Below are 23,925 nucleotides of genomic sequence, written 5' to 3'. Positions count from 1 at the left end.
TGATCTAATTTGTTCTTTTCTGTCAGTTCAAGTAATGTTAAAGACAGAAAAAAGCTAAAATACATATGAGTCCACAAACAGTAAGAAAAAACAAACAGAGCCAGGTTTGATTCCATTGCTCATACACGTGCACACACATACTGCACACACGAACCCAGCCACTGAGCCTGGAAGTGGAGTTCTGCCTAACCCAAACATTCAAATCCAGTTATCCTATACCCTCATCTGCAAGGACAGCAGCACTTTTTGGTCTTCATGTGGCTCTCCTTTCCATCTCCAGTTCAGCAGTCTCCCTTTCATTCTCTGTTCGCATCCCATTCATATTTGTGACTGGAACTAAAAGTGAGGAACCCTGTTTTCAAAGGTAAACCAAGCTGGAGCATCCCTTCTGCAGCAGCAGAACTGAGAAAGGAGGACTGAAGACTCCAAAGAAGGAAATTATGTACACATGCTGAGGAATATGGTGCTTTGAAAACTCAAGAAGAGGAAAAGGATTTAAAATATCTGGATAAAGTCCTTGCAATATCAGCTTCCTGTTACCGAGAACAAGTAATACTTTCTAGCAGAAGAGAAGAAGGAGCACAGCTAGAGGAAGCAGGGCAGTTAGAGGCAAACTTATTTTCTTATCCAAAGACAATTTATCAAAAAATAACAGGGTTTAGTAATAGGAATAGCAAATAGCATTTTCAGCTGACTGGAAAACTTCTAAAAATCAGAAGGTTACTATTTCCAGCTGCCAATAATATGGCGTAGCCTGTTTTCAGTGACTTGGCACCTGTGCCAGACAAATGCTCTCACAATCATACTATATATGCTATAACATATACAGCTTACAGAAATCACTTTCAACTACTGTTTTTAAAAAGCCAACTCTTTCAAAAAGCCTTATAAACAGTGCAGTGAACCCTGCTAAGTGCTATTGAGGGTGCATTCTATAACATATATGGTTACATGTGTGTATAGATGTATGCACACATATATACATGCATGTGTATTACGTTGCATCCATTAGGGTCGATGCAAGCAAAATTCTCAGTTAAGGCCAGAAGGTGCTAAAATAATCTTGCCTGAGCCTCTTCCCCACCCTGCCACCAGGACAGCTAGGAATTGCACTGAAGAAAATGCTATGGTTTCATAAGAAAACAGGTAACGAAAATATAAAGCTGCTCATAACAATCTGAGGAATTTTTCATCAGTGAAGTGAAAACTGTGCAGTATCACCGAAAGTTGTCTAAGAGCCCATGTGCTGTCACTGAGCCTAGCTAGTGAGGGCAAATTCTCTCTAAATCAAAAACTGTTTTCTGCAAGCCACAACTACGTAAGAAATGTTTATTTTTTCAAAAAGTTCACAAATCTAGCACTTTTGAGTATTTGTCATTATGTGGTGTGATTTATGCCACTGCAAAATACTGGACACATTAAAATCAACTGAAATTATTTCCATTAATCTTAGCAAATCAACATGCACAGGGGAGTATCAAAACTTTAATAAAACACAAAGTGAGGGAGAGCAATAACTGGGCAAAACTGACAAACTTATTGGTTTCCAAAGTTTTCAGAAATTTTCAATGCAGCATAATAAATTATCACCAGCCACTATATCATTCGGTTATGTTCAATGCTCTACAGAATAACTCGAATAAAGCCAATGCGATCAGGCATACTATATAAGACAGTAACACTTTTCAAAAATATAGTTTTTAAAGATTCAGAACATGAGAAGTAACTAAATGCAACCTGGTGTCAAAAGCAATGTTTTTAAATCACTCCAAAACATTCTAACTTACTTCTGTATAACTTTAAGATAAATCAGGCTAAGCTACATGGAACTGTGAAGTGTTTTCAGTATCTGTAAACTTAGTGCTGGTAGTGTCTTGCTGAGTTGCGACTTCTTTCTTCCATACAAAAAAGTATAAATATTTTCTGTTCTTAGATCTAGGTAACACATCGCTAGAAGAACTATTCAGAAGGACAGTCTGCTATGAAAGCACTACAGTCTTCCAAAATTAGTCGGCTGGTTTGTGTCATGGATTAGTGATGCACTAACAAGGTGCCAGATGATCGTCTCTGCAAAAAACTCTGTCCAGAAGGACAATAAAGTTCTCTTACAGCAAGTCCATTTTGGGTCTGTAATGTAGCAGTAGAGGTGCTTTCTGCAAGATAGAAACATTGGATAAGTTAAGAAACAAAACCAGAATTAATCTATTCCGTAAACAAAACTTTTGTTTCATAAACTATAGCTTAACTAAAGTAGTAATTATTATTTTTATTGTATAATAATATATACCATTACTAAATGATATAAAATATATATACAAAATTTAATATATTACCAATGAATTATCAGAGTAGCTACCTGACCTGTCAAAATTTTACCAAGACAAAGACAAGATGCAATTTCATCTGTGGAGCTCAAACAAGAGTTGGAGAATCCTTTCCCTTTTATCTCAGGAGCTGATGACCTTAGGATAAGTTCTACCACGTCTGTTTAATTTTGAAAACCCATTTCCAGTAAGGGAGAAATGCAGATGCCTAGAAAGCAGTGTAAGAGCATGTTCAAGAGCTCACACCTGATTCCTCCTCTGTGAATGTATCTGTTGCTTTTTCATGAATAGGTAAGCTTCTAACATCCACAACATCCTGCACCAAGTAGTTCTGCGTCTCACTGAAGTAATTACTGCTTCTTGTTTGTTCTGGAACTCCCACCTCCCAGTTTCATTTTACATCCCCCACCTCTTTCACTTGAGAAGGCAGTGTACAATTCCCTTTTCCATGTGACTCACAATTGCACAGATTTCCATGACAAGACTGAAAAGTAGACTTGTACAGATGCACATCAATTTGATGCTCGTTTGGTTCTCTTTTTTCCCCATAAAAATCCTTAACATTTGCTTTGTATCCCTCATCTACATTGAACTTAATGTGCTCACTGATCACCTGTCACTCAGAACTGTAAAGGCTTGCATCAATCCTTTGTCATAAGTCTGTCTTCACTATCATGAATAACTACAATGTTGTCAGTATACTGTTACTGCATCAAATCCCTTTCCAGGTCATTCAGGAACACCACACAAAACAGAGTTCAGTAGGATTCCACTTGTAGCCTCTCTGCATTTCAGAGACTGACCATTGACTTCTATCCTGTGACTCTTATGGAAGTCAATTATTTTTCTATACAAAGATAGAACGCTTCCCTAGTGTCACCTGCACCTCTTCTAGATATGCATCCAAAGCCATCAAGTGGTTCTACCTCAGTGTACACTGTAAGCTCGGACTGTGTTGCTTGTCTGTTATGAGTACTAACTCCTAGTTCAGACATCCCCAAATATATGTACACTGACTCTGTAGGTGTGACTTGTCTCTCAAGTGTTCAATTTTGCAATTCATTCTTACATCCATTTCATCTGAGCTGCAATTATTAATGTGATAATTAATACTTAGAATGAATGCCCCACTGTTTCAGTTTCAAAGAAGTTGTTTAAAGAAGTTACAATAAGCGGGTCAAAGATGTACTCAAACATTTTTAACTAGTCTTGTTTATGCCTAGTAAACACTGATCGAAGTTTCCTTAACGCAGGCAGACAAGCATTGCAACTACTGCCTCTCCTTCAGAAGTAAACCAGCCTTCTTGGGCTACAGAAATTTGCCGGAAATTACTGTCTTTTGTGCATCACAATCAATTTCCGCACCTACATGGATTAAAACCAGTTTCACCTGAAATAGCCAAAAATAATACCTTCTTGTGGCTTCCACTTCCTTTGCCAGACTTGATAACAATTTGACAGTCTTTTCCCTTGCAATTAATACTTAATTCTTCTTTCATTTTCTTGGAAAGAAGATTAATATATTGTATTTAAGGATGCTGTACTAGATATTTATTAAGTATCTTTTTATTGAGTTTGCAGTTACTGCAGTATACTTCCAAATGACACCTATTTTATAACCATTTTATCTGGCCGTTTCATGATTTACTTGGGACCACTGTGTCATACCTTAAATCTCCATCTTGTAACAACTACAAACTTCAGCGTGTGATCCTTGCCAAGAATCTCTTCATTGCATAATATGTCCAGCTGACAAAGCAAAGACAACAGTTTATTCACTGGGACATAGCACATGAAACAACATATTTCAGATACTACTGCAAATGTTTGACGAGATTTTTTTTTTCTCTGAAGACAGTGAAATGGTCCATCTTGCAGTTGCTCTGCTGACGAAAATAGTAACAGGAAAGAAAAGAGACTGCCAGCCACCTCCCTCATATACTATATTATGGGTTTTTGCAGATACTCAATAGCTATTTTTACTTTTCTATCTCAGGGTTGAAAGATCTTGATATTAGAAACAGTGAGGATATAAACATAAAAACATGAGGATCACATGACTACTAATCAGCTGAACTACAATAGCTGAACATGAACATGAATGAAAACAGTAATTTCCACCAAGGTGGCTTATATTAACAACCCTTTACCAGGCAACCCAGACAGGCCTGAATATACATGCAGTCCACTTACATGGCTTATCTAATTGGCAATAACTCAAACCTGCAATATTCTATAGCTATCAATCAAGTGCCCACAAACTTAAATTATTCTGCTATGTACCCTTTACTTGGTACTGGTACACTGATAACACCACAATTTACATACTCTTTAAGACGGCAGGGAGGGATGGCAAAGGAATAAACAGTACTCATGAAGGTTTATTGCTTTACTAAAAAGCCAAGCAGATTGTTAAATCAGACTGGCACAGTGGAATGGAGGGCTTAAACTCACACATGAACAAAAATATCCCCTTTTGAACAGTGACGGTAATCATGTTACTGCTGGGCTGCAGCCAGGAGTCAACCACTTCCAAGCCAGCTAAGGACAAGACAGGAGGTACAGTTTTGTTTAAGGAAGACTAGTAGAGTTTGGCAACATACTCCAACCGTAAGACAGCGTGTTGGTTTGAAGTGTACAGAAGCTAGGAAGGAAGAGTGATACAGATGCAAATTGTTGAGAAGTTTGAGCAGAAAGGTGTTGATACGTTGAACTAGAAAGCAGATGATTTGATTTGAATGAAAGGTCTTGACGAAATTCAGCGAATCAGTGACATAATGTGGCGCTGGGAGGTGTCAAGCTGACAGTCAACTGGGACGTCTAGAGACTACGACCATGACCCAGCGAAATGGTAAACAGAGGCTGCGTTCAATTTTTGCTACTGTTAATTTTGAATCTGAACTAGGAGAAGAGCAAAGAATTGCCTTTCTTTCTGTACCTTTTACCATAAATTTTTCCTGTAATTCTGAGTATTCTCTGCAAAGGAAGGCAAAAGTATGTATCTGATAACACTCTGCTCATGGGAGGCAGCAACTTTGGGCTGAGCTTCACTGAGCATAGAAAGGAGCAAAATATTTGTGCTGCTCTCTCTTAGGCTGGGCTTCAGTAGTGTTAAAGTGTTCACTACTGCCTGCCCCCTACACTGAGCATGAGATCTCTGAAAGGGTGGGGTATACCTGACTACAAACTGTCAAACAAAGCACATTGCCAGAGTCTGTTTCAATATGCGTGGAAGCACATAACCAAGTCTTTTAGGTCAACTATTTATATACAGACATGAAAAGACGCACTGCAAACTAAGTGGCAAGTCCTGTATAGACCCAAGAAAGGACAAGAAAATGGCTAAATGGCTACGTAACATGCAATTAAAGAAATCGTGTATGCTTCTGTTTTCAGAAAGTAAAATCAGACTACAAGAGGAACAATCCCACACTCTTCGTAAGGCTTTTATAACAACTGCAAAATAATTTTTAAAAGAATTAAAATATTACCTCATTAAAAGAAGAAAGGTTAAGTTTTTTGGCAATGAACTTCTTTAGATGCAAGACTGTTGCTTGTGCTGAGCAGCGAATCCATTTTCGTTTCAATCCACGCAATTTGCTGCTATTGCATTCCAAGCAGATGCTTACCTTCAGGAAAAGGCAAACAGTCAGGGTTGTCTGGAACAATTTTCTGCAGTTCTCACTATGTATTCCATATGCAGTTTTTATCCATACAACAAAGTGAAAAATTACAGTACCAGTATTCCTTAAACTGAAATGTCTGTAGTCCTATTAAAGAAAACATTTTCTAATATCTTGTCAGTTTAGTGATAAGCACTACTGCAACCAGAACGGGTCTAGACAAAAAAGTTCAAGAAAGAATTTTTGATGTTGGAACAAGGCAGCTCCAGTCAATTCACAGGCTGCCAATAGCTCAAGAGGACACTATGTCAAAAGCTGGAGTAAGATAAAGGGTAAGAATGCCATTGACAATTTTTAATAATTGCTTCTAATGTAGCTTCTTCCTTTTAAAGCAACTGCTAAATCCAGTTCCAAACAGAATTTTAACATGTTTAAAATAGAATTTAAAGTTTAAAAAGAACAGATATAAATGACATAACAAATTTTTGAAATTCTGGAGATTATCCCCCCAAAAGGTCTCTCTAATTTCTATACTTCAATTCTCGCCTCTCTTCTCATCCAGCTATTCATTATGTATTCTAAGTCTTTGTGATGATTTACTTTATGCACTAAGAGGACCTAGTACTAGGTATAATCCCCTTCTAAGTTCTTGTACATTATAATTGAAAAGAAAATTAATGCATGTTTAATTTACTCCAGGCACACATAACAGGAAAACAGAAGAAGTATGGCATCTTTATCCCAAAAGGAGATTTCACTGTCAAACATGCTTTGCATTTAAAACTTAATGGTGAGCTTCCCAGCTGTCATACTATTTTTATGGTATACAGCTAACACTGTCTTAGTTTAAAAGAAGTTTAAAACAAAATAAATAGTAAACAGTGCAAAAGGTTTTATTCATAAGTATTGATACACATTCAGCTCAATGTATCACAGGAAAACTGGGATACACTGCTTCAGAGGGTGACCAAATACCCTGAATTTGTTTTGAAAGCAAATGAAGACTTCGGAAACTCATAAACAGTCAAGAACTACCAAATCTTAATGCAAATGTCTTTAATGTATTCTCCATTCCTGCCAAAACCCAAAGATAAAACTTATGCTTACACAAAAGTATTTGGCAAGACTGCATCTTGTTTGTATCAGAGGACAGAAAAAGTAGTGTGAAACAGTTATTTTCTTCTCCGTTAGCTTACCAAGGCACTAAAGCTAAAACACAAGATAAAACTGAATCATGCCCAATGAGCTCACCTGTTCGTCACTTCGGTGGTAGTCATTATCTTCTTCCTGTTTTTCCTCAGAAGTTTCTTTGTTTGAATTTTCATCTGTTTTAGTTTCACCTTAGATAAGAAACCAAATATATGGTATAACACTCAGCAACAGCTTGTAATGCTAATATGATTAAAACAGCACAGCTCAGGACTGCAATACAGAATAAACTTTGTTTTTCACAAATTGTGCTTATCTGCTTAGGCAACACTAGCTGCCAAAAGCCCCACGCATGAATATATATACAGAGCACAACCTTCAGTTCAGCTGCTAGCAGCCCAGAAGCTGGGTAATTTCAGAGAGTCCTCCACAGCAGTGCCTACATGGGAACTCCTTCACCAAGAGTAATACGATATGACCAGCTTTAAAAAAAAGATTCTGGGCACAAATAAGGGACAAAGCAACAATCCTACACTAACTGTTTTATGCAGTGTAATAAAACAATTGTGATTGTAATAAACCAACTAGGCACATACCTCCAACAGGTCATCCATCACCCACCCAAGACAGAATAAATAAAGGACTATTTACCATTTCGATGGGAATCTAGGTGCTGTTTTGTAGAACATGTCTCCCCTTTGATGTCCCCTGGAACTTCCATGCCCAGTTTGTGATAAAATTCCCTTTGCTTTTTCATTTCCGCTGTTTAAAATTGTAAATATTAATCCCTGTAATAAAGTTCTAATGCAATATTTATGAAGTTATTCCAAATCCCTTCCCTCTTACGTGAAACAGGTTTGCCAACAAGTAGTGCTATTGTCAGCATTTACTGCTCTTCTATCAAGCCATGCCTGTATTTTTCAGTTAGAATACTAAAGTTATCTGTATAGCTACCATTATAGCATTCTTATTAGAATGGGGTAGTATTTAAAATACTATACCTTATTTTGAATCCCTTCCAAAATATTTCAGTCAAACCATCGGTTTTGAATTTTTATTTACAGTTCTGATTTTCAATATGCGGAAAATAATTTTTAAATAAACTATTAAATCTTATTGATATTTGAGAATATTCTGGTTTTGCAGTTTAAATCCATTAAAATACTCTATTTAAGTGAAAGTTGTAACACACAATAAGATAAAAAATTCCTGAGCAGTTACTATAAAGTATTTCTTCAGTTGAACAGGTTCAGTCTCAAAGAGGATTATGAAAACACAAATTGGAAGTTACCTGCAAGAAAGGGCTCACACAGTAGCAGAAACTTCACTGAAACTAAAAGCTGTTCTGCATTACATTCTACCTCTGAGAGTTCTAGAAAGCTGGCACAACAGATTTAAGTACACAGTTCAAGAAGAACAAATGAGAGTTACAGTGTGCCAACATTTAAAAGCTGAATTACTATTCGGCTTTACATAAAACTGCTTCTTGAATATCCCATCTTTCCTCCCACCACCACATCCCTCAATTGCTGCCAGTACAGGTATGAAACTAAATTAATCACTAGAAATGACACAAAAGAAGAAATACAGTTTTCCACTGTATTTTTCCTCAGTCCCTCCCCCACCCCGCATTTTCATCACCTGAAGCTTTTTTGGTTTTTTAAGTGTTAAAGATATATGTGCAAAACAATGCCTAAAAAAGGTCATACCACAGCTTACCTTCCTGGAGGCCTGGCACAAGTTTGTAAACAATATCTTGCATTGTTCTGTCATGACTAGCAAGAAAAAGAAAACAAAATCAAAAGTTTAAGTCAACTGTCTTGATCCAAAACGTTTATCTTAAAAAAGTTCCATTACTAAATTGATGTAAAATCTCTAAATCCATCTAGTAAGAATTTAAATTCTCAAACCAGTATCTACATCAAACAAGAGAGGGCAGTAACATGAAAGAGATTATGGAGAAGTACAGCCTAAAGAGAGCAACCCTACAGAAGTTTGAGGAAGAATAGTCTTGGACACACGGAAGATGATGCCCAATGGGACATGGCTTCCTGCATCAAGGCAAGTACGTCAATAATAACCTCAAAATTTTCTGACAACTTTGAGGTAAACTATCTTTTATTACAAAAGAATCAAGGATAGTCTACGGCATATACTCATATAGGGTATCATCAGAGTATCATATATTATCAGTGTACACTATTCTTCAAATGCAGAGATAGCATGACTAGTTTTCAGGCTCTTGAATCAGGATCAGCTTGAACAATATAAGTAGATATATAACATCAACAGTTTTCTGTAAAAGTGAAGAGAAAATCAGACTCATCTTCTATAAGCATTGCTTCAGAAGTTGTTACAGAACTGTTGTGGCTTAGCCCCAGCCAGCAACCAAATACCACACAGCCACTCGCTTACTCCCCTCACCAGAGTAAGAAAAGTGGCTGGTTGAGATAAGAATAGTTTAATAATTAAAATAAAAGAGTAATAACAATAATAATAATAATAATAGTAATACAATGAAAAAGAAAATAATGAAGAGTTCAGAGATGAACACTTGGGAGGAAGGAAGTTGTTTTGATGTTCTTCAGTGGCCTGACTCCTGGGGACGTGAGCACTCACATGACATACCTTTACAGCCAGCTTCTCTACCCAGGCAGCAATATCTTGCCACAGTGCAACAGCCCAGATGGGTTTTGCCTCTGCGCTGCCAGTTGCTTTGCTTCCATTGCTGTAACCAGCCCCACAGGGCATTTGCCACCCTAGGGGTCGACCTCAGGTCTCCCCTGGCTCTTTCTGCCAGAGGCTCTAGGTAGGGCCACTGTCCCCAGCTGTGGTGTAGAGCACATTTTTTATACCTTGTCCTGCCCAGACTGGCCCAAGGGCTACTGCGTGAACTATCTCCTGTTTAATCTGTTCTAAGACTTGTCGTTGCTCAGGGCCCCATTTGAACTCATTCTTCTTCTGGGTCACTTGATAGAGAGGGCTTACAATCAGACTGTAATTTGGAATATGCATTCTCCAAAAACCTGCAACACCTAAAAAAGCTTGTTTCCTTTTTGCTAGTTGGTGGAGACATGGCTGCTATTTTGTTGATCACATCATTTGGGATCTGACGACGTCCATCGTGCCATTTTAGTCCTAAAAACTGGATCTCCTGTGCGGGTCCTTTGACCTTACTTTGTTTTATGGCAAAACTGGACTTCAAAAGGATTTGGATTATTTTCTTCCCTTTCTCAAAAACCTCTTCTGTTGTGTTGCCCCACACAATGATGTCATCAATGTATTGTAGGTGTTTGGGAGCTCCACCTTGTTCTAATACAGTACAGATCAGTCCGTGGCAAATGGTAGGGCTGTTGTTTCCACCCCTGGGGCAGTCAATTCCAGGTGTACTGGATGCCTGTACTGGATATGTAAAATATCTACCTTTCTCTCACACCGGACAGTGGTCACCTCCAGAGACTGAGGGCTTGTGTTCCTTTTCCAATTGCTTTGTCAACGCCCCCTTCCCCAGAAAGGGATCCCAATTGTTTGGCTTCTTTTCCCTCTAATTCCGGGCTACTGGCCCCATTATCCCAGCATCGGAGCAGCCAGGTGACAATGTGCTCACCTGAACAACGGCCAAAATCTTTTCATATATCTCACAACTCACTCAAGGATAGGGATTGGGTAGTATGAGTTCCTTCTCTTCCCCCTCCTCTCCTCGTGATGGCCCTGATCTTCCATCTCTTTCTAAACAAGTTGACTTTCTGTTCCAAGATTTTTTCTTGTGTATAGGGACAGACTGATACTGGCACAGATTGGTCCTCTGATTCAGCTGCAACACTTATCACTGGGGTTGGAGTAGCCGCAGTGTCTGTCACAGGGGTTTGAGTCGCCACAGTGCTCTCACTTTCCTTGTCTTTGTCTTTTTAGACCCAGAGGCCTTCTTTTCCCCTTGGGGGTGCTGAATAGTGTTAAACAGGGCTCTATAGGCATGAGCCAGGTCCCAGCACATTGCAGTGATCTGTATATCTCTGGGATTGCCAGGGTGACAACACACTTTCTCCAAATATTTTACTAATTTTTCAGGATTCTGCACTTGTTCAGGGGTGAAGTCCCAAGCCACAGGGGGTGCCCATGACCTTAGGCATTTGCCCATACCATCCCACATACCCTGCCACCCATAGCTATCCAGCCTTGGGGCAGATCTCTGGGTGATATTCTTAAGTTGCTTATTAACCTTAGAAAGAGCTGAAATGGTCTGCCAAAGCAGTATCAACAGATGTATCTTAACTACCCAAGGACGTTCAAGATACTGAAAAGTTGTTGTAATGAAGGAGGAGGCACTATAGAAGATGGTAGCTAAGGTGCCTTTCTGTATTTCCTCCATTAAAAAACTTCTCAGAGGAGGAGGTAAAATTGCTGATTGACTCCATGAAGTGGTACCTAGTGTACAGTAACGGCTTCCATGCAAAACCCAGATAACCGATAATGCTCAAGGCCAGTGTTTTAATAACAACTCTCCCAGGCAAAACATCTCTAATCACTACAGAGCAGAGCAAACTACAGAAACCAAGAGCAATTTTTAACGTGTACTTCAAAATCAGCATGGTGTAGATTGGATAAACTAATACTGAGAACAGATGAATCAATGCTGTGACCAGCAACTGTTATTATCTCAAGCCCTTCGTTGCCCCACGTTGGGCGCCAAAAAGGACTGCTGGCTCCAGCCAGCAACTAAACACAATACAGCTGCCCACTCTCTCCCCCCACCCCGTGGGATGGGGGAGAGAATCAGAAGGGCCAGAGTAAGAAAACTGGCCAGTTGAGATAAGAACAGTTTAATAATTAAAATAAAACAGTAATAACAATAATAGTTATATAATGAAAAAGAAAATAATGATAGAGAGCAAGAGAGAGAGAGGTATGAACGCTTGGGAGGAGGAAAAAATAAAATCCAAACAAGTGATACAACTGCTCACCACCCGCCGACTGACGACGCCATTCTCTGAGCTGCAGTTGCTGCCTGCCGCACTCTGGCCGGCTCCCTCCAGTTAATATACTGGGCATGACATCACATGATACGGAATATTCTTTTCGCCAGTTTGATTCTGCTCTCTTAGCTGTGCCCCTCCCTTTCCAGCTTCTTGTGCACCCGGCAGAGCACAAGAATCTGGAAAAGTCCTTGACTAGTATAAGCACTACCCAGAAACAACTAAAACATCTGTGTGTTATCAACATTATTCTCATACTAAGTCCAAAACACAGCACCAAACAAGTTACAGTGAAGAAAATTAATTCTATCCCAGCTAAAACTGTGACAAGAACTGAGGAAGGCACACTTAAAACTGCCACAAACAAAAGCAAACTCTCTATAAAGGTACGCAAAACACTACTTCATATGCAACAGCTAGTGCAAACACACTGTCAGAATGGATTTTCATCAGCAAAAGTTACCACAGTTCAGTAAAATGAAACGAAAACACTGAAGAAAGAGAAAGGGAATGTCTTTTCTGAAAACAACAAAAAAAACCAAACCAGAAAATACTTAGCAAAGAAAAGGAAACCTATGAACAATACCACATTAATGTTAGGATGTAAAGTGAGAGCACTCTGTGCAGGGATCAAAATAGAATGAAGGACAAGATTGTTCCATCTGAGAAATTAAAGCCACTCATCTAATATTTTTGCTGCCATATTTTTACCTCTTCCTATGAACTAAACAGACCTGTGAAAGACTAACTGAACAATAAAACTGACAATTATTTCTCTCATTGCTCTGTCAGATACTGAAAAGCACTGTTCACCTGAAACTAGTTATTTTGAGGATTTTGCAAAAGTGTAATTTCTACAAATGTTTAATTTATGTAACTTTTACAACCCAAGCATACCAAATGAGAAATCACTTAATCCCATTAAAATTAACACAGATATTAAAGTCCATAATTTGCTTGCATTTACGTCTGGAAGAAGTTAACATGCCAAGGAGCTGCAAATTCATAACAAAAGTTTGATCTCATGATCCCATACCTCCTCAATCATCTTCAACCTTCCTTTCAAATGTTTAACGTGCTCATAAGGAAGTAAGAAAGTTTACGATAAAGCTATGCCATATTGAAGAGGCTGAAACACTCTAGCTTCTAGAGTGTAGCTAGTTGCATTCTTGCTTTCATACTTACCCAATATACTGTAATGGGTGGCTCTGATGTATAACAATTCTACAGGTCGGACAGGTGTTGTTTTCCTCCAAATATTTCACTAGGCAGCTTCTACAGACTGATAACAGAGACATTCATAATTAAAAACAAATAAAAGAAACATAATGAAAAAGAAGTTTGGTTTTATACCATCACAGAAACACACCTTACTGAAATTTACACAAAAATCTTTTTCTGCATCATGTAAGCATGATGGGTAATCATGCAGAATACAGTTTCTAATATCTTTCATTAATGTTCTTGATACAGGGAAGTGATGCACTAGAACTACGGCATCTGCACCCAGCCAGAGTCTTCCTAATAAAGCATACAACACACAATCCCACTCCAGAATGTATTAGAGCAGCAATTTCTAGCAGGTCAACATCACATTGCTTGCACAGATGATATTACAGGAACTGTAAAACATTAAGATACTAAGCCTATCTGCTTTAACCATGGCCACATACAGAAGTAAAGCATACAGTGACAATGAACCCAACACAAAAAAAAAAATCCAAAATTGAATACTTTTTAAAAGAACAGAAAACTTTCAAAGTGTGGATATACAGGTGCTATTTTAATTCTAACTTTCACGAAGTATGCTACAGTTAAACTTCCACCAGAATTAATATTACCTGGGCACAGACCTTCAGTATTTGTAATATATCCTGGTAGAAGTTGCTAAAGCAGTAATTTGTTATAAAGCTGCGTGCTTTTGGAACTGTTTCCAAATGCATATGCACAATCGTCCCTGTCTCATTCAACATAAACTATTTATACTCCCCCGGCTACCCCGAGAAACAGTACTCCTTACATACACTACTACGTGATATCCTGACTCACTTGAAGTTATGACTCAAAAAAAAAAGAGGGGGGGGGGGGGGGAGAAGGAGGGGGTTGGGGATCACCTTTTTCTTAAACAGCAGCAGTTTATTTAATCTTGATATTAATGTACTCATTCTCACCACATAAAATGAAAGAATTTCTGTAACTCTAGTGCCATCTACCTCTCAGACAAGATAATAAGACAATTAAATTAACATCTGTTTAAACCAAAACAGTTATGCAACAGCAAATGAAGCATAGTAAGTTTGCATTCTGCATTATATTTACACACTTAGGATGACAGTTTGGTTGATGGTAGAGGTTATGGTTAGACCAAGCCTCATAGCTTTGCACACAAAGCATAGATCTTGCACAGCAGTCTATTCCAGTGGATTCATTTGTAAATGTGAAGCCAAACCCCAGTCTTACCAAGTCAATGAAAGAAGCACCTGATAGTGGAAGCAGGGACAGGTATCCTGGGAAGAACATAGGGACACTGCCTGGTTGTATATGGGTGGGGTCAGGAAGGCCAAGCACAGCCGGAGCTGAGCTTGACAAGGGACGCAAGGAATAATATGAATGGCTTCTATAGGTATGTCAGCCAGAAAAGGAAGGTCAAAGAAAGCATACCCCGCTCGATGAACACAACTGGCAAACTAGTAACAACAAGTTGAGAAGTCTAAGGTACTCAACAACTTTTTTGCCTCCGTCTTCACTGGCACCCTCTCTTCCCACACCTCAGTGAATGAGCCTCAAGGCAGGAAATGGGGGACAAAAGTCCCTCCCACTGTAAGAGAAGACCAGATTCAAGGCCACCTGAGGAACCTGAACATACTATGCCTATGGGACCTGGTGAGATGGATCCCTGAGTCCTGAGGGAATTGGCTGGTGTAGCTGCCAAACCACTCTCCATGACAGTCATGTCATGGAAGTCAGGTGAAGTCCCTGGTGACTGGAAGAAGGGATACATTGCACCCATTTTAAAAGGGTAGAAAGGGAGGACCTTGGGAATTACTGACCTGGCAGCCTCACCTCTGTGCCTGGGAAGATCATGGAACAGATCCTCTTAGAAGATATGCTAAGGCACAGGGCAGACAGGGAGGTGATTCAAGACAGCCAGCATAGCTTCACCAAGCACAGGCCTTGCCTGACATACATAGTGGCCTTCTGTGGTGAAGTGACTACATCATTGGACAAGGGAAGAGCTATGGATTCATCTATCTGGACTTCTGCAGAACCTCTCACATGGTCCCCCACAACATCCTTCTCTCTGAACTGGAGAGATACGGATTTGGTGGATGGACTATTTGGTGGATGAGGAATTGGATGGATTGTTGCATTCAGAGAGTAGTGGTCAACAGCTCAATGTCTGGATGGAGATAAGTGATGAGCAGTGTCCCTCGGGGATCTGTACTGAGACCAGTAGTGTTTCATCAATGACACATACAGTGGGACTGAGTACACCCTCAACAAGTGTGCAGACGACCCCAAGCTGAGTGGTGCAGCTGGCATGCCTGAGAGATGGGATGCCATCCAGAGGAACCTAGACAAGCTGAAAAGGTGGGCCCATATGAACCTCATGAGGTTCAACAAGGCCAAGTGCAAGGTCCTGCATCTGGGTTGGGGTAACACCTGGTATCAATACAGGCTGGAGGACAAAGGGATTGAGAATAGCCCTGTGGAGAGGGACTTGGGGCTACCAGTGGATGAAAAACTGGACATGAGCCAGCAATGTGTGTGTACAGCCAGAAAGCCAACCGTATCCTGGGCTGCATCTAAAGAAGCGTGGCCAGCAGGTCGAGGGAGGTGATTCAGCCCCTCTACTCTGCTCTGGTGTGACCCCACCTGGAGTGCTGAGTCCAGCTCTGGAGCCCTCAGCACAAGATATGGACCTGATGGAGCAGGTCCAGAGAAGGGCCACAAAAATGACCACAGGAATGGAATACCTCTCCTATGAGGACAGGCTGAGATAGTTGGGGTTATTTATCCTGGAAGAGAAAAGGCTCTGTGGTGACCTTACTGTGGCCTTTCAATACCGAAGGTGGCTTATGAGAAAGATGGGGAGAAACTTTTTAACAGGACAAGGGTTAGTGGTTTTAAGCTAAAAAAGGGTAGATTCAGAGTACGTAGAAGGAAGGAATTTTTTATGTTTCACCACCCTCATCAATGGAACAGGTTGCCCAGAAAGGCAGTAGATGCCCCCATCCCTGGAAACGTACAAGGTTTCTGAGCAACGTGATGTAGTTGAAGATGCCCCTGCTCATTGCAGGGGGGTTGGACTAGACGACCTTTAAATGTCCCTTGCAACCCAAACCATTCTGTGGTATCTTCTAAAACAACCTTCTATTTCAGTACATCTTCCTGTTTGGAATAACTATACACTAACTCCTCCTAAACTGAACTCATCACAAGTCGGCTCAGGTTTTGTCTGGTCTATTAGCCTAAGCACAGCATCCAAATAAATGCAACTATACAGCTTATGGAGGGTGCTGCTGTCCTACAGACTGCTTCCCCCCCTTACCATCCCCCAGGGTCAAGTTGGGATTAATAAACTCTCCTGAAACTGGAAGTCCTAGGAGTATGGGACAGCCAATATGGGAACCATTTTACGGTCTGAAACAATAGTATTACCAGAGTTTTTCCATTACCTGGGATTTCAAAAGTCTCTGATCTCCATTTATCAAGACAGTTGGGCACTGACTGTAGGCCTGAACTGAGCTGTACATTTTCTGGTTACTTTTACAGTACGCTTAAACATATCGGAGACCTTTCATCAGAATGGAATAGGCAAGGTTAATCCTCACTCATTTATTTTTTAAAAAACAGTTTCATTCTTCTTGACTTTTTTCATTAGTATATGTAGATAAAGAAATTCAGTTGGTCCTTCATCATCCACATGAACCCATAAAATAATATCTTTCATAATATAATGGCTTTCCCTTTCGTAACATACAAGGACAGCTTTCATATGTAAACACTAATGAAACTCAAATTACAAATGTAGAACTTTAACAAGACCTTCATATATCTGCTAACCTAGAATTCTAATCAAGAAACAGATGTAAACTAGGAAAGACGTAAAACTTCATTAGCAGTAACTCAGTGTTATCTACTGACTTACAGGCCCAACAAACTAAAGATACTGCAGAGAAACAAGTAGAAAACAGAGCAAAAAAATGCTTGTCTTCCCCTGAATTATGTTTTACAAAAGAAGTATGTTCTGTCCTTCCAAGGGACTGGCCTTGGTCCTCCAAATGATTCTCACTAAAGGACTCAAGGACTACATTTACTACCAAAGTGAAGAGTCTCTGAGTGTCTGAAGGACAGGAAATTAGAGAAAAAATTAAAAAGATAAGAAAATTGTGCAGTTCTGAGTAGAAACAGAAAGAAAATTTCAAGGTGGTGTTAATTCAGAAGAGAATTCACTATCTCAGGGCACTTTCATGATAGATTTTGCAAGGATGTTTTTCCAGTAACATATTATTAGCATTAACATACAGAATACAAACAATGCCAACATGTATTAAGTTTTTTAAAAAGACAGGGTTGTGTGCTTCTTCTCGGAAAGCTGTAATTCTACAGGACACCCATTGAAGCAGTGTTCTGAAAACACAAACAGCCAAAAGAAGGGAGGACAAGCCACAGGAGGTGGGAGTGGAGGGGGCGGAGGGAGAAGAAACACAAGCCAGCAAGGAGCATTCCCTGGCTTTTGAAGCAAGCACTAAAGCACTGTAGGTTAATCTAAAAATTTCCTCCATAAGCAAACGTAAGAACTGGTGGAGATGATGTCAGCTGAGGGGTTTTTGTGGGTTTTGTTTTGTTTTTAAAGAACAATGAAGAATGACCCTCCACTTTTATGTCAGCCACGTTAACTTGTAATACTGGTTTTGTATATAATTTGTTAATAGCAGCAGTAAAACATTTGGGGCAAAACTAAGTAGCAGTCTAGCTTAAGGATCTCTACACTCCAAAAAGAACACTATGGAAATTAAGATGTGAAACAGATGCAGAAGGCACATGAGAATAACTGAAGTGACATGGAAGCCTGACAAGAAAAACAAATTCATTAAAGCTCATGAACAGAACTTCTAAATGAAATACAATGGAAAACGTAATCTCTGACAAATGATGAGCATTACATTTTCCCTTTGTAAGACATTTTAGGGAACGAATAAGTCTGCTGAAACTTTCATTTTGTGGAGATGAAGCCACTACCGCCAAATAATTCCCTTAAAGTTTAAGACTATGGGTCATTGAGCTATTCAAACAACATATTAGCTTTATCAGAATAAGAATAAAATACTGTGACAGAAGCATTTTAAAACATGGGATGTTTGAAGTTGTATGGCAAATACTATTTAATAGGTTAATACAGGTGTATATAAACAAAAAAATTATATTCTAAACTCTGAACAGATAAAACTGGACAAATGGAAGCTCCTGGGTGACAAGGATGCATTGGTAAATTGCAGGGATTCTGCAGACACAGCTCGAAAAACTACTTTTGGTAAAACCCTGTAATGTAAGGTGTAAAGCCATCAATATGGCCACTAGAGAGGATATTTAATGCCACTACAGCAGGCCTTCTGGACTGAAGGTTAATTCCTCAGCTGATACCTACCTTGGCAAAGGAAACTGAGGATAAGAAGAGATTCAAGAGAGAATAGTTTTGGAATTACCACTTTGGACTATAAGGGTGCTCCTTCTCAGAAGGAATCTTTTCAGATCTTCAGTTGGAACTGTGCTAATATACAAGGTTTTCACCAGAATATTGCAAACTCTAGCACTCCTATATTCCATGATGTCAACAACAAAGATGCTGGGATGGACTTACACCTTCAATTTTCTTCAAGCCTAAGGATTTGCAAGGTACTAAGGCATACTTCACTGATGTGAAACTAGAAATTCACAAAGTAGTATAACAAGAAACAACTACCTCATCACAGTATTTTGGAACAAAGGCTTATTTCTAGGGTACAATATAATATACTTATTTTTTTTATTGATAAACTATGGCTGCTTTCTGCAGAGGAATAGGACAGCAAGAGACATGTGGAAGGCTGCAGTGGAGAACATAAGCTATGTCAGTTGCCACAGAAGAGAGAACTAGGCATTCTACATTCCTTTAGCAGAAAGACAGACTGCATTCTTGAATGCATACGTTACCACTAATTATATATGGCTTCAAGTTTGTGCAGTACAGCTTTAATGTTCTCTTTATTTGCATTGTTAAAAAAGCAAATAATCTATTAAAAAAGCAATGTCTAGAGGAGCATGCATTATTTTGGCTGACGCACAGTAAATTTTTTAATTTCAACTAAAAACCATTAAAACATGTTGCACATCAAGTTAAAAAATAAAAAAACAACCAGAAACAATTTCCTTAACTTAGTTATACTTCTACTTACAAGTATGTAAGCATTCTGTTACAGTGGTAGCATCAATCAGGTATCCATTGCACAGACGACAGGTTATATGGGCATTAATGTCCCAAAGCTTAATCTTTCTTGTTAGCATCTTTGGTGTCTGCAGAAAAGACATCATAAAGTAACACAGCTGTAGCGATCAGGTAAAAGTCATTTGGGAATAAATGATTAACTAGAATTAACCCTAAAGATATGTTTATGTAGCTTTAGGCTCTCATATACTGTGTATGTGTGTGCATGCATGCACAATGATAGCACTAACTTCTAAAGAACTTCACCAGAGTGAAACAACGTAAAACCCACACTATTTTGCAAGTCAAAATTTCAATAGAAAAGAGTCTTTCTAGCATGCTATTAATAAGTTCCTTTACCAACCAAGGGACTTGGATTTCAGGTGAAACTCTACTATGCTACTGATCTAAGTCATCACATTCACTCTAGCAATGGGGAAAAATTCACAGAGATTTGGAGAGAGAAAATCTGCAAAGCAATTTGAGAATGGAGAGCATTTTGATAACTGAAAAGTCAAAATAACATGGTCTGATTTGGCATAGTAGGTTTAACCACACTTTTAAGGGTTTGCCTTGTGCCAGTATGGTTAAAGCATAATGTATAAATCTGTGTCTCAATTACACAGCTGAAAAGCAAACCTTCTGAAATGCCATTTTATTTAAATGGAAGTTAATTAAAGAACACATTACAAACTAGAATAGTCTCACTGGCAGAGCTGCAGTTTGTTGTACTAAGGAATGTGAACTAGAAGGGATGGTATAACCGCCATTAAAAGGAAGAAAAACCAGAAATTAAACAGCTCATTTAACTTTTTTTTGCAGCAACTCCAACTGCTTTCAGGGAAAATATCACACAAAACCCATGCCTTAACTGTCACCTTTTAGAAATAGCTATAGTTTATTTTTCAAAATATGTTGAAAAGAAAATTGTACTGTTACCATAAGTTGACATCATTAGAATTATTTAAGAGCAGGCTAAACTGGCTTGCAACCTATTACATTTGGTTCCTGCACTGCAGAAGTCACCAAATTAGTCTTCCACTAAAGTGACTTTACTGTCCCTGGCTCACAAATACTTAGTTTGGAATACATTTAAAAATCTGAATGATGACATGCTCCCCAGATTTCACATAGAAATATTGTAACAAGGTTGTCTGATCTTTAATTTAATTTGTCACATTCTTTTTCTATGTTTAATGAAGTGGTACTAAGCAAAAACAACTATCAAATGGCAAACTTGCACAACAATTTGAGCTATACCATCACTGAAAGAGTACTTTGTATTCCATTATAACCTATGGAAAAGCATTTCCAGCACCCATCTGTTAAAATCTGCATTGTGTTCTACAAAAACGACTAGGAAGACTTCCAGTTCTCATGGCTAAGAAGTAAATTACACAAATATCAAACTTATTTTATGGTATTTGAGATTTCTTAGTTAAGCTAGTGACTAGCCATTGCAGAAAAATCAAAACACAACTTGGTTGTGCAGTACACAAGATAGGTCAGAATCTATGCTAGGAAACTGAATTACTTTTCTAAATTGTATTTTTTAGATTTATTTCTAACCAACTGAAGATAAGCCACATATTAAATCCCTGGAAATTAGTGCATAAGGTCACCAGTTAAAGAAGCTACTGCAAAAATTAAGTACATTTGTATGGCACAGGGAAAGAGCTATTCAATATCATTACTTAAGAAGAGTTCAGGAGATGGCTTAAAGCCACCACCAAATAGAAATTCAGCTCATTGGAAAACACAACTCATGACAGGCAAGAGATAAATTAACTACTAGGATACTTAAAAAGGCAATATCAATACAAATCTGATTAGTTGTCTAGGCAAGAATTCAGAAAAAGGTGTTCAGGATCACCATAGTCTGAATCCAAGCACTAATGAGGCAGAAGAGCCAAAGATATTATGGTGAAAACTGAAGCAAAGATATTTATTTTCTAGAAGAAGCACGACAATTTTTCCCCACTACAGTAGAGACAAGCACTGCCACTAGAAAAAACCTGCAAAAAGAAAAAGTTCAGATAGGGTATAATATTATGAGAACAATGAATGAACCATACAACAAAGAAGGTAAAAATACTGCAAAATGGTAATAAAGCCCATTGTGCCAGAAAAGAGGATAGCAAAGATAATACACACTTCACTGACTGAATGAGGAACAAAATCATACACTTTTTGGCCATGGAAAAAATACACGACTTCTAGAATATCCAGAGCAAGTCTGTCAAATCAGCCTTATGAAAATTTTATACACCTTTCAAGAATGACACAAAACCCCCTTATTAGACATCTGAAGAGCAGAGACTGGGAACTGTTGGTAGAAACAGGAGAATGGGAACAGGTTCTTCCAGAGCATTAGACACCTCCGTTTCGAAACAAGACAAAACCTAGAGTAGGAGATTTCTCCAGAAGGCCTGGCCCACACTGCTATCTTGCAGCTGCCTAACTAAGAGAATGAGCTCTTCTCTGCATATGCAGAGATCCAGATACCAAAGCTTCAACAAAGCTTGAAACTCCAATAAGCAATGCAACTTCTAAGCTCTGTAAGCAAGCTGTCAGTGTCAGATTCCATGTTAGCCTGCATCTGGTGTAATGGAGACCTGTGTCCTGTAGTTTCAGGAAAAAAAAAAAAATTGGAACGCCTCTCATTTTTCAAAACAGTTAACCTGTAGCAATAGGAGGCCTTATTAAGGAGAAAACAGAAAACATAAGGAAAAGAGAGAGAGAGAGATGAGAAGCAAGAAGCAAAGAGAAAAAGAGAAAAAAAGAGACGCGGGCGAGGAAAAAAGAGAAAAAAGAGAAAAAAAGGCCAGACCAATTCATATCTATTTAGAAAGGAAGGGAGGAGCTAGCAACAAAATGGCATATTACCAAGATGTCAGTTCAGTTAGAAACATATTTAAAGACTCAGGCTTTGAAGACAACCTGAATTGCTTCCCAGATGGAAAGAAGGGAAAAAAAAAAAAAGAAAAAAAAAATCAGCAAAACTACTGACATATATAAAGAAGAAATAGAAGGACCAATGTTACAGCCTCATATAAGACACTAAATTCATTAACAACAGCAACAAATCAAAAATGTAAAGTAATTCCACATTCACCACCTCTCTGTTCTGTATCACTTCAGAGGAAAGTAAGTAATAATTGCAAATTTCACCATCAACTACTGTTTTATCATTAGTAATGTTTTTGAAAAGGATACAGAGTCATACCACAAAATACGAAGCTAACCTACCATTCACAATACTTAGGAAGAAACCCTTCATGTGGGTAGGTGGCTAATAAGGATATCTTCCATGTTCCTATCTGGAATATGTTAACAACTATCAACTCAGATGGGGTACTAGTCTATTTGAACCTTCCTTGGGAAGGACTCCCAACATTCCCATGTTCTTACAGCCAAACAAAAGTTTATAAGACAGGCAAGTTCTTGTCACCCCACCAAAAAATGACACTAAACATACTTTTCAAGTAACCATATATACACTGAAGTACACTGCTGTAGGGGAAAAATATTGATTAGGTCTGAAGATTAGAAGCAAACAGAAGGTACAAAAATTTCTGAAGACACTAATGCTGACCAGCATATCATAAATAAATCCCCAAGCCTTATTTCTGGTCATCTTAACTCCACCTTAATTATTATAAAGGCTACCCATTATTCCAATGAGTACAGTAATGAATTAAAATATCTACTCATTAAAAATACAAGATTTTACATCAGCTTGGAAATTTCAGTTGAAATATTGCATTTATCAAGCAAGCAATGGAAAACCTAGTTAGTTTTTTTAACTGCTGGGCTCCTATGAAAGCAAGATGACATCTATCTTGATAAAATCTCAGTATCCTTCAGAAGTGCTAGTTAGGTAGCACTCTCAGAGACCTACGTTTACCAAATTAACATGTAGGAACATAAAGAAAGGAGGAAAAACGTTTACCAGCTGCTGGAATTTCTCTGAACAATCCTGAATGAAGTGACATCCATGTTAGTGATCTCTCACAAACTGGAACTAAACAGCAAGCCTGCACAATGTCCAAAAGATTAAGTTTTACTGAGAACCACCAAGATTAGACAGCTTGCTTTAACCTATTCTTCTATTATCTAGGCAAATCCAGGTTTTCCTTTAATACCTTAATTTTGAAAAAGTGAGTTTTTTCCAGATCTGAAGTCTAGGTGGTATCTTCCACAAATCTCCTCTTTCCATCTCTCCAACAGTGATATCTTGAAAAGAATGCTAAAAGTGAAATCAGAAACTTCCAAAACAAGTAAGCAAACCTTAAAAAGGAAAACAACAGAAGTTCAAAACCATCTCTGAGTACATATTCCCAAGCAAGCCTGCAGCTTGAGAGCATGGAAATGTTCAGACAACTGGA

At 38.6% G+C, this 23,925-nt stretch overlaps 1 protein-coding gene across 8 annotated transcripts in view; it reads right to left on the bottom strand.

Moving 5' to 3' along the window:
* Positions 1–1,465: 1,465 nt before the first annotated feature.
* PCGF3 (polycomb group ring finger 3) overlaps positions 1,466–23,925 on the bottom strand; it is a 57,858-nt gene continuing 35,398 nt past the window's right edge. For 4 of the 8 annotated variants that reach the window (XM_064437742.1, XM_064437741.1, XM_064437736.1 and 1 more), the window contains 8 exons: positions 19,509–19,626; positions 13,255–13,351; positions 8,816–8,871; positions 7,748–7,858; positions 7,199–7,287; positions 5,816–5,953; positions 3,993–4,073; positions 1,466–2,153 (listed from right to left, as the gene is read on the bottom strand). In XM_064437742.1, the coding sequence (XP_064293812.1) occupies positions 2,106–2,153; positions 3,993–4,073; positions 5,816–5,953; positions 7,199–7,287; positions 7,748–7,858; positions 8,816–8,871; positions 13,255–13,351; positions 19,509–19,617 (729 nt within the window). In that variant the 5' untranslated portion in view covers positions 19,618–19,626 and the 3' untranslated portion in view covers positions 1,466–2,105. Of the gene's footprint in view, positions 2,154–3,992; positions 4,074–5,815; positions 5,954–7,198; positions 7,288–7,747; positions 7,859–8,815; positions 8,872–13,254; positions 13,352–19,508; positions 19,642–23,489; positions 23,604–23,682; positions 23,774–23,925 lie in introns of those variants that run through there. The other 4 variants (XM_064437737.1, XM_064437739.1, XM_064437738.1 and 1 more) reach the window with 3 other exon arrangements.

The sequence above is a fragment of the Phalacrocorax carbo genome, chromosome Z, assembly GCF_963921805.1.
Source record: "Phalacrocorax carbo chromosome Z, bPhaCar2.1, whole genome shotgun sequence".
NCBI lineage: Eukaryota > Metazoa > Chordata > Aves > Suliformes > Phalacrocoracidae > Phalacrocorax > Phalacrocorax carbo.
This window is presented reverse-complemented; position numbering and strand designations above follow the sequence as displayed.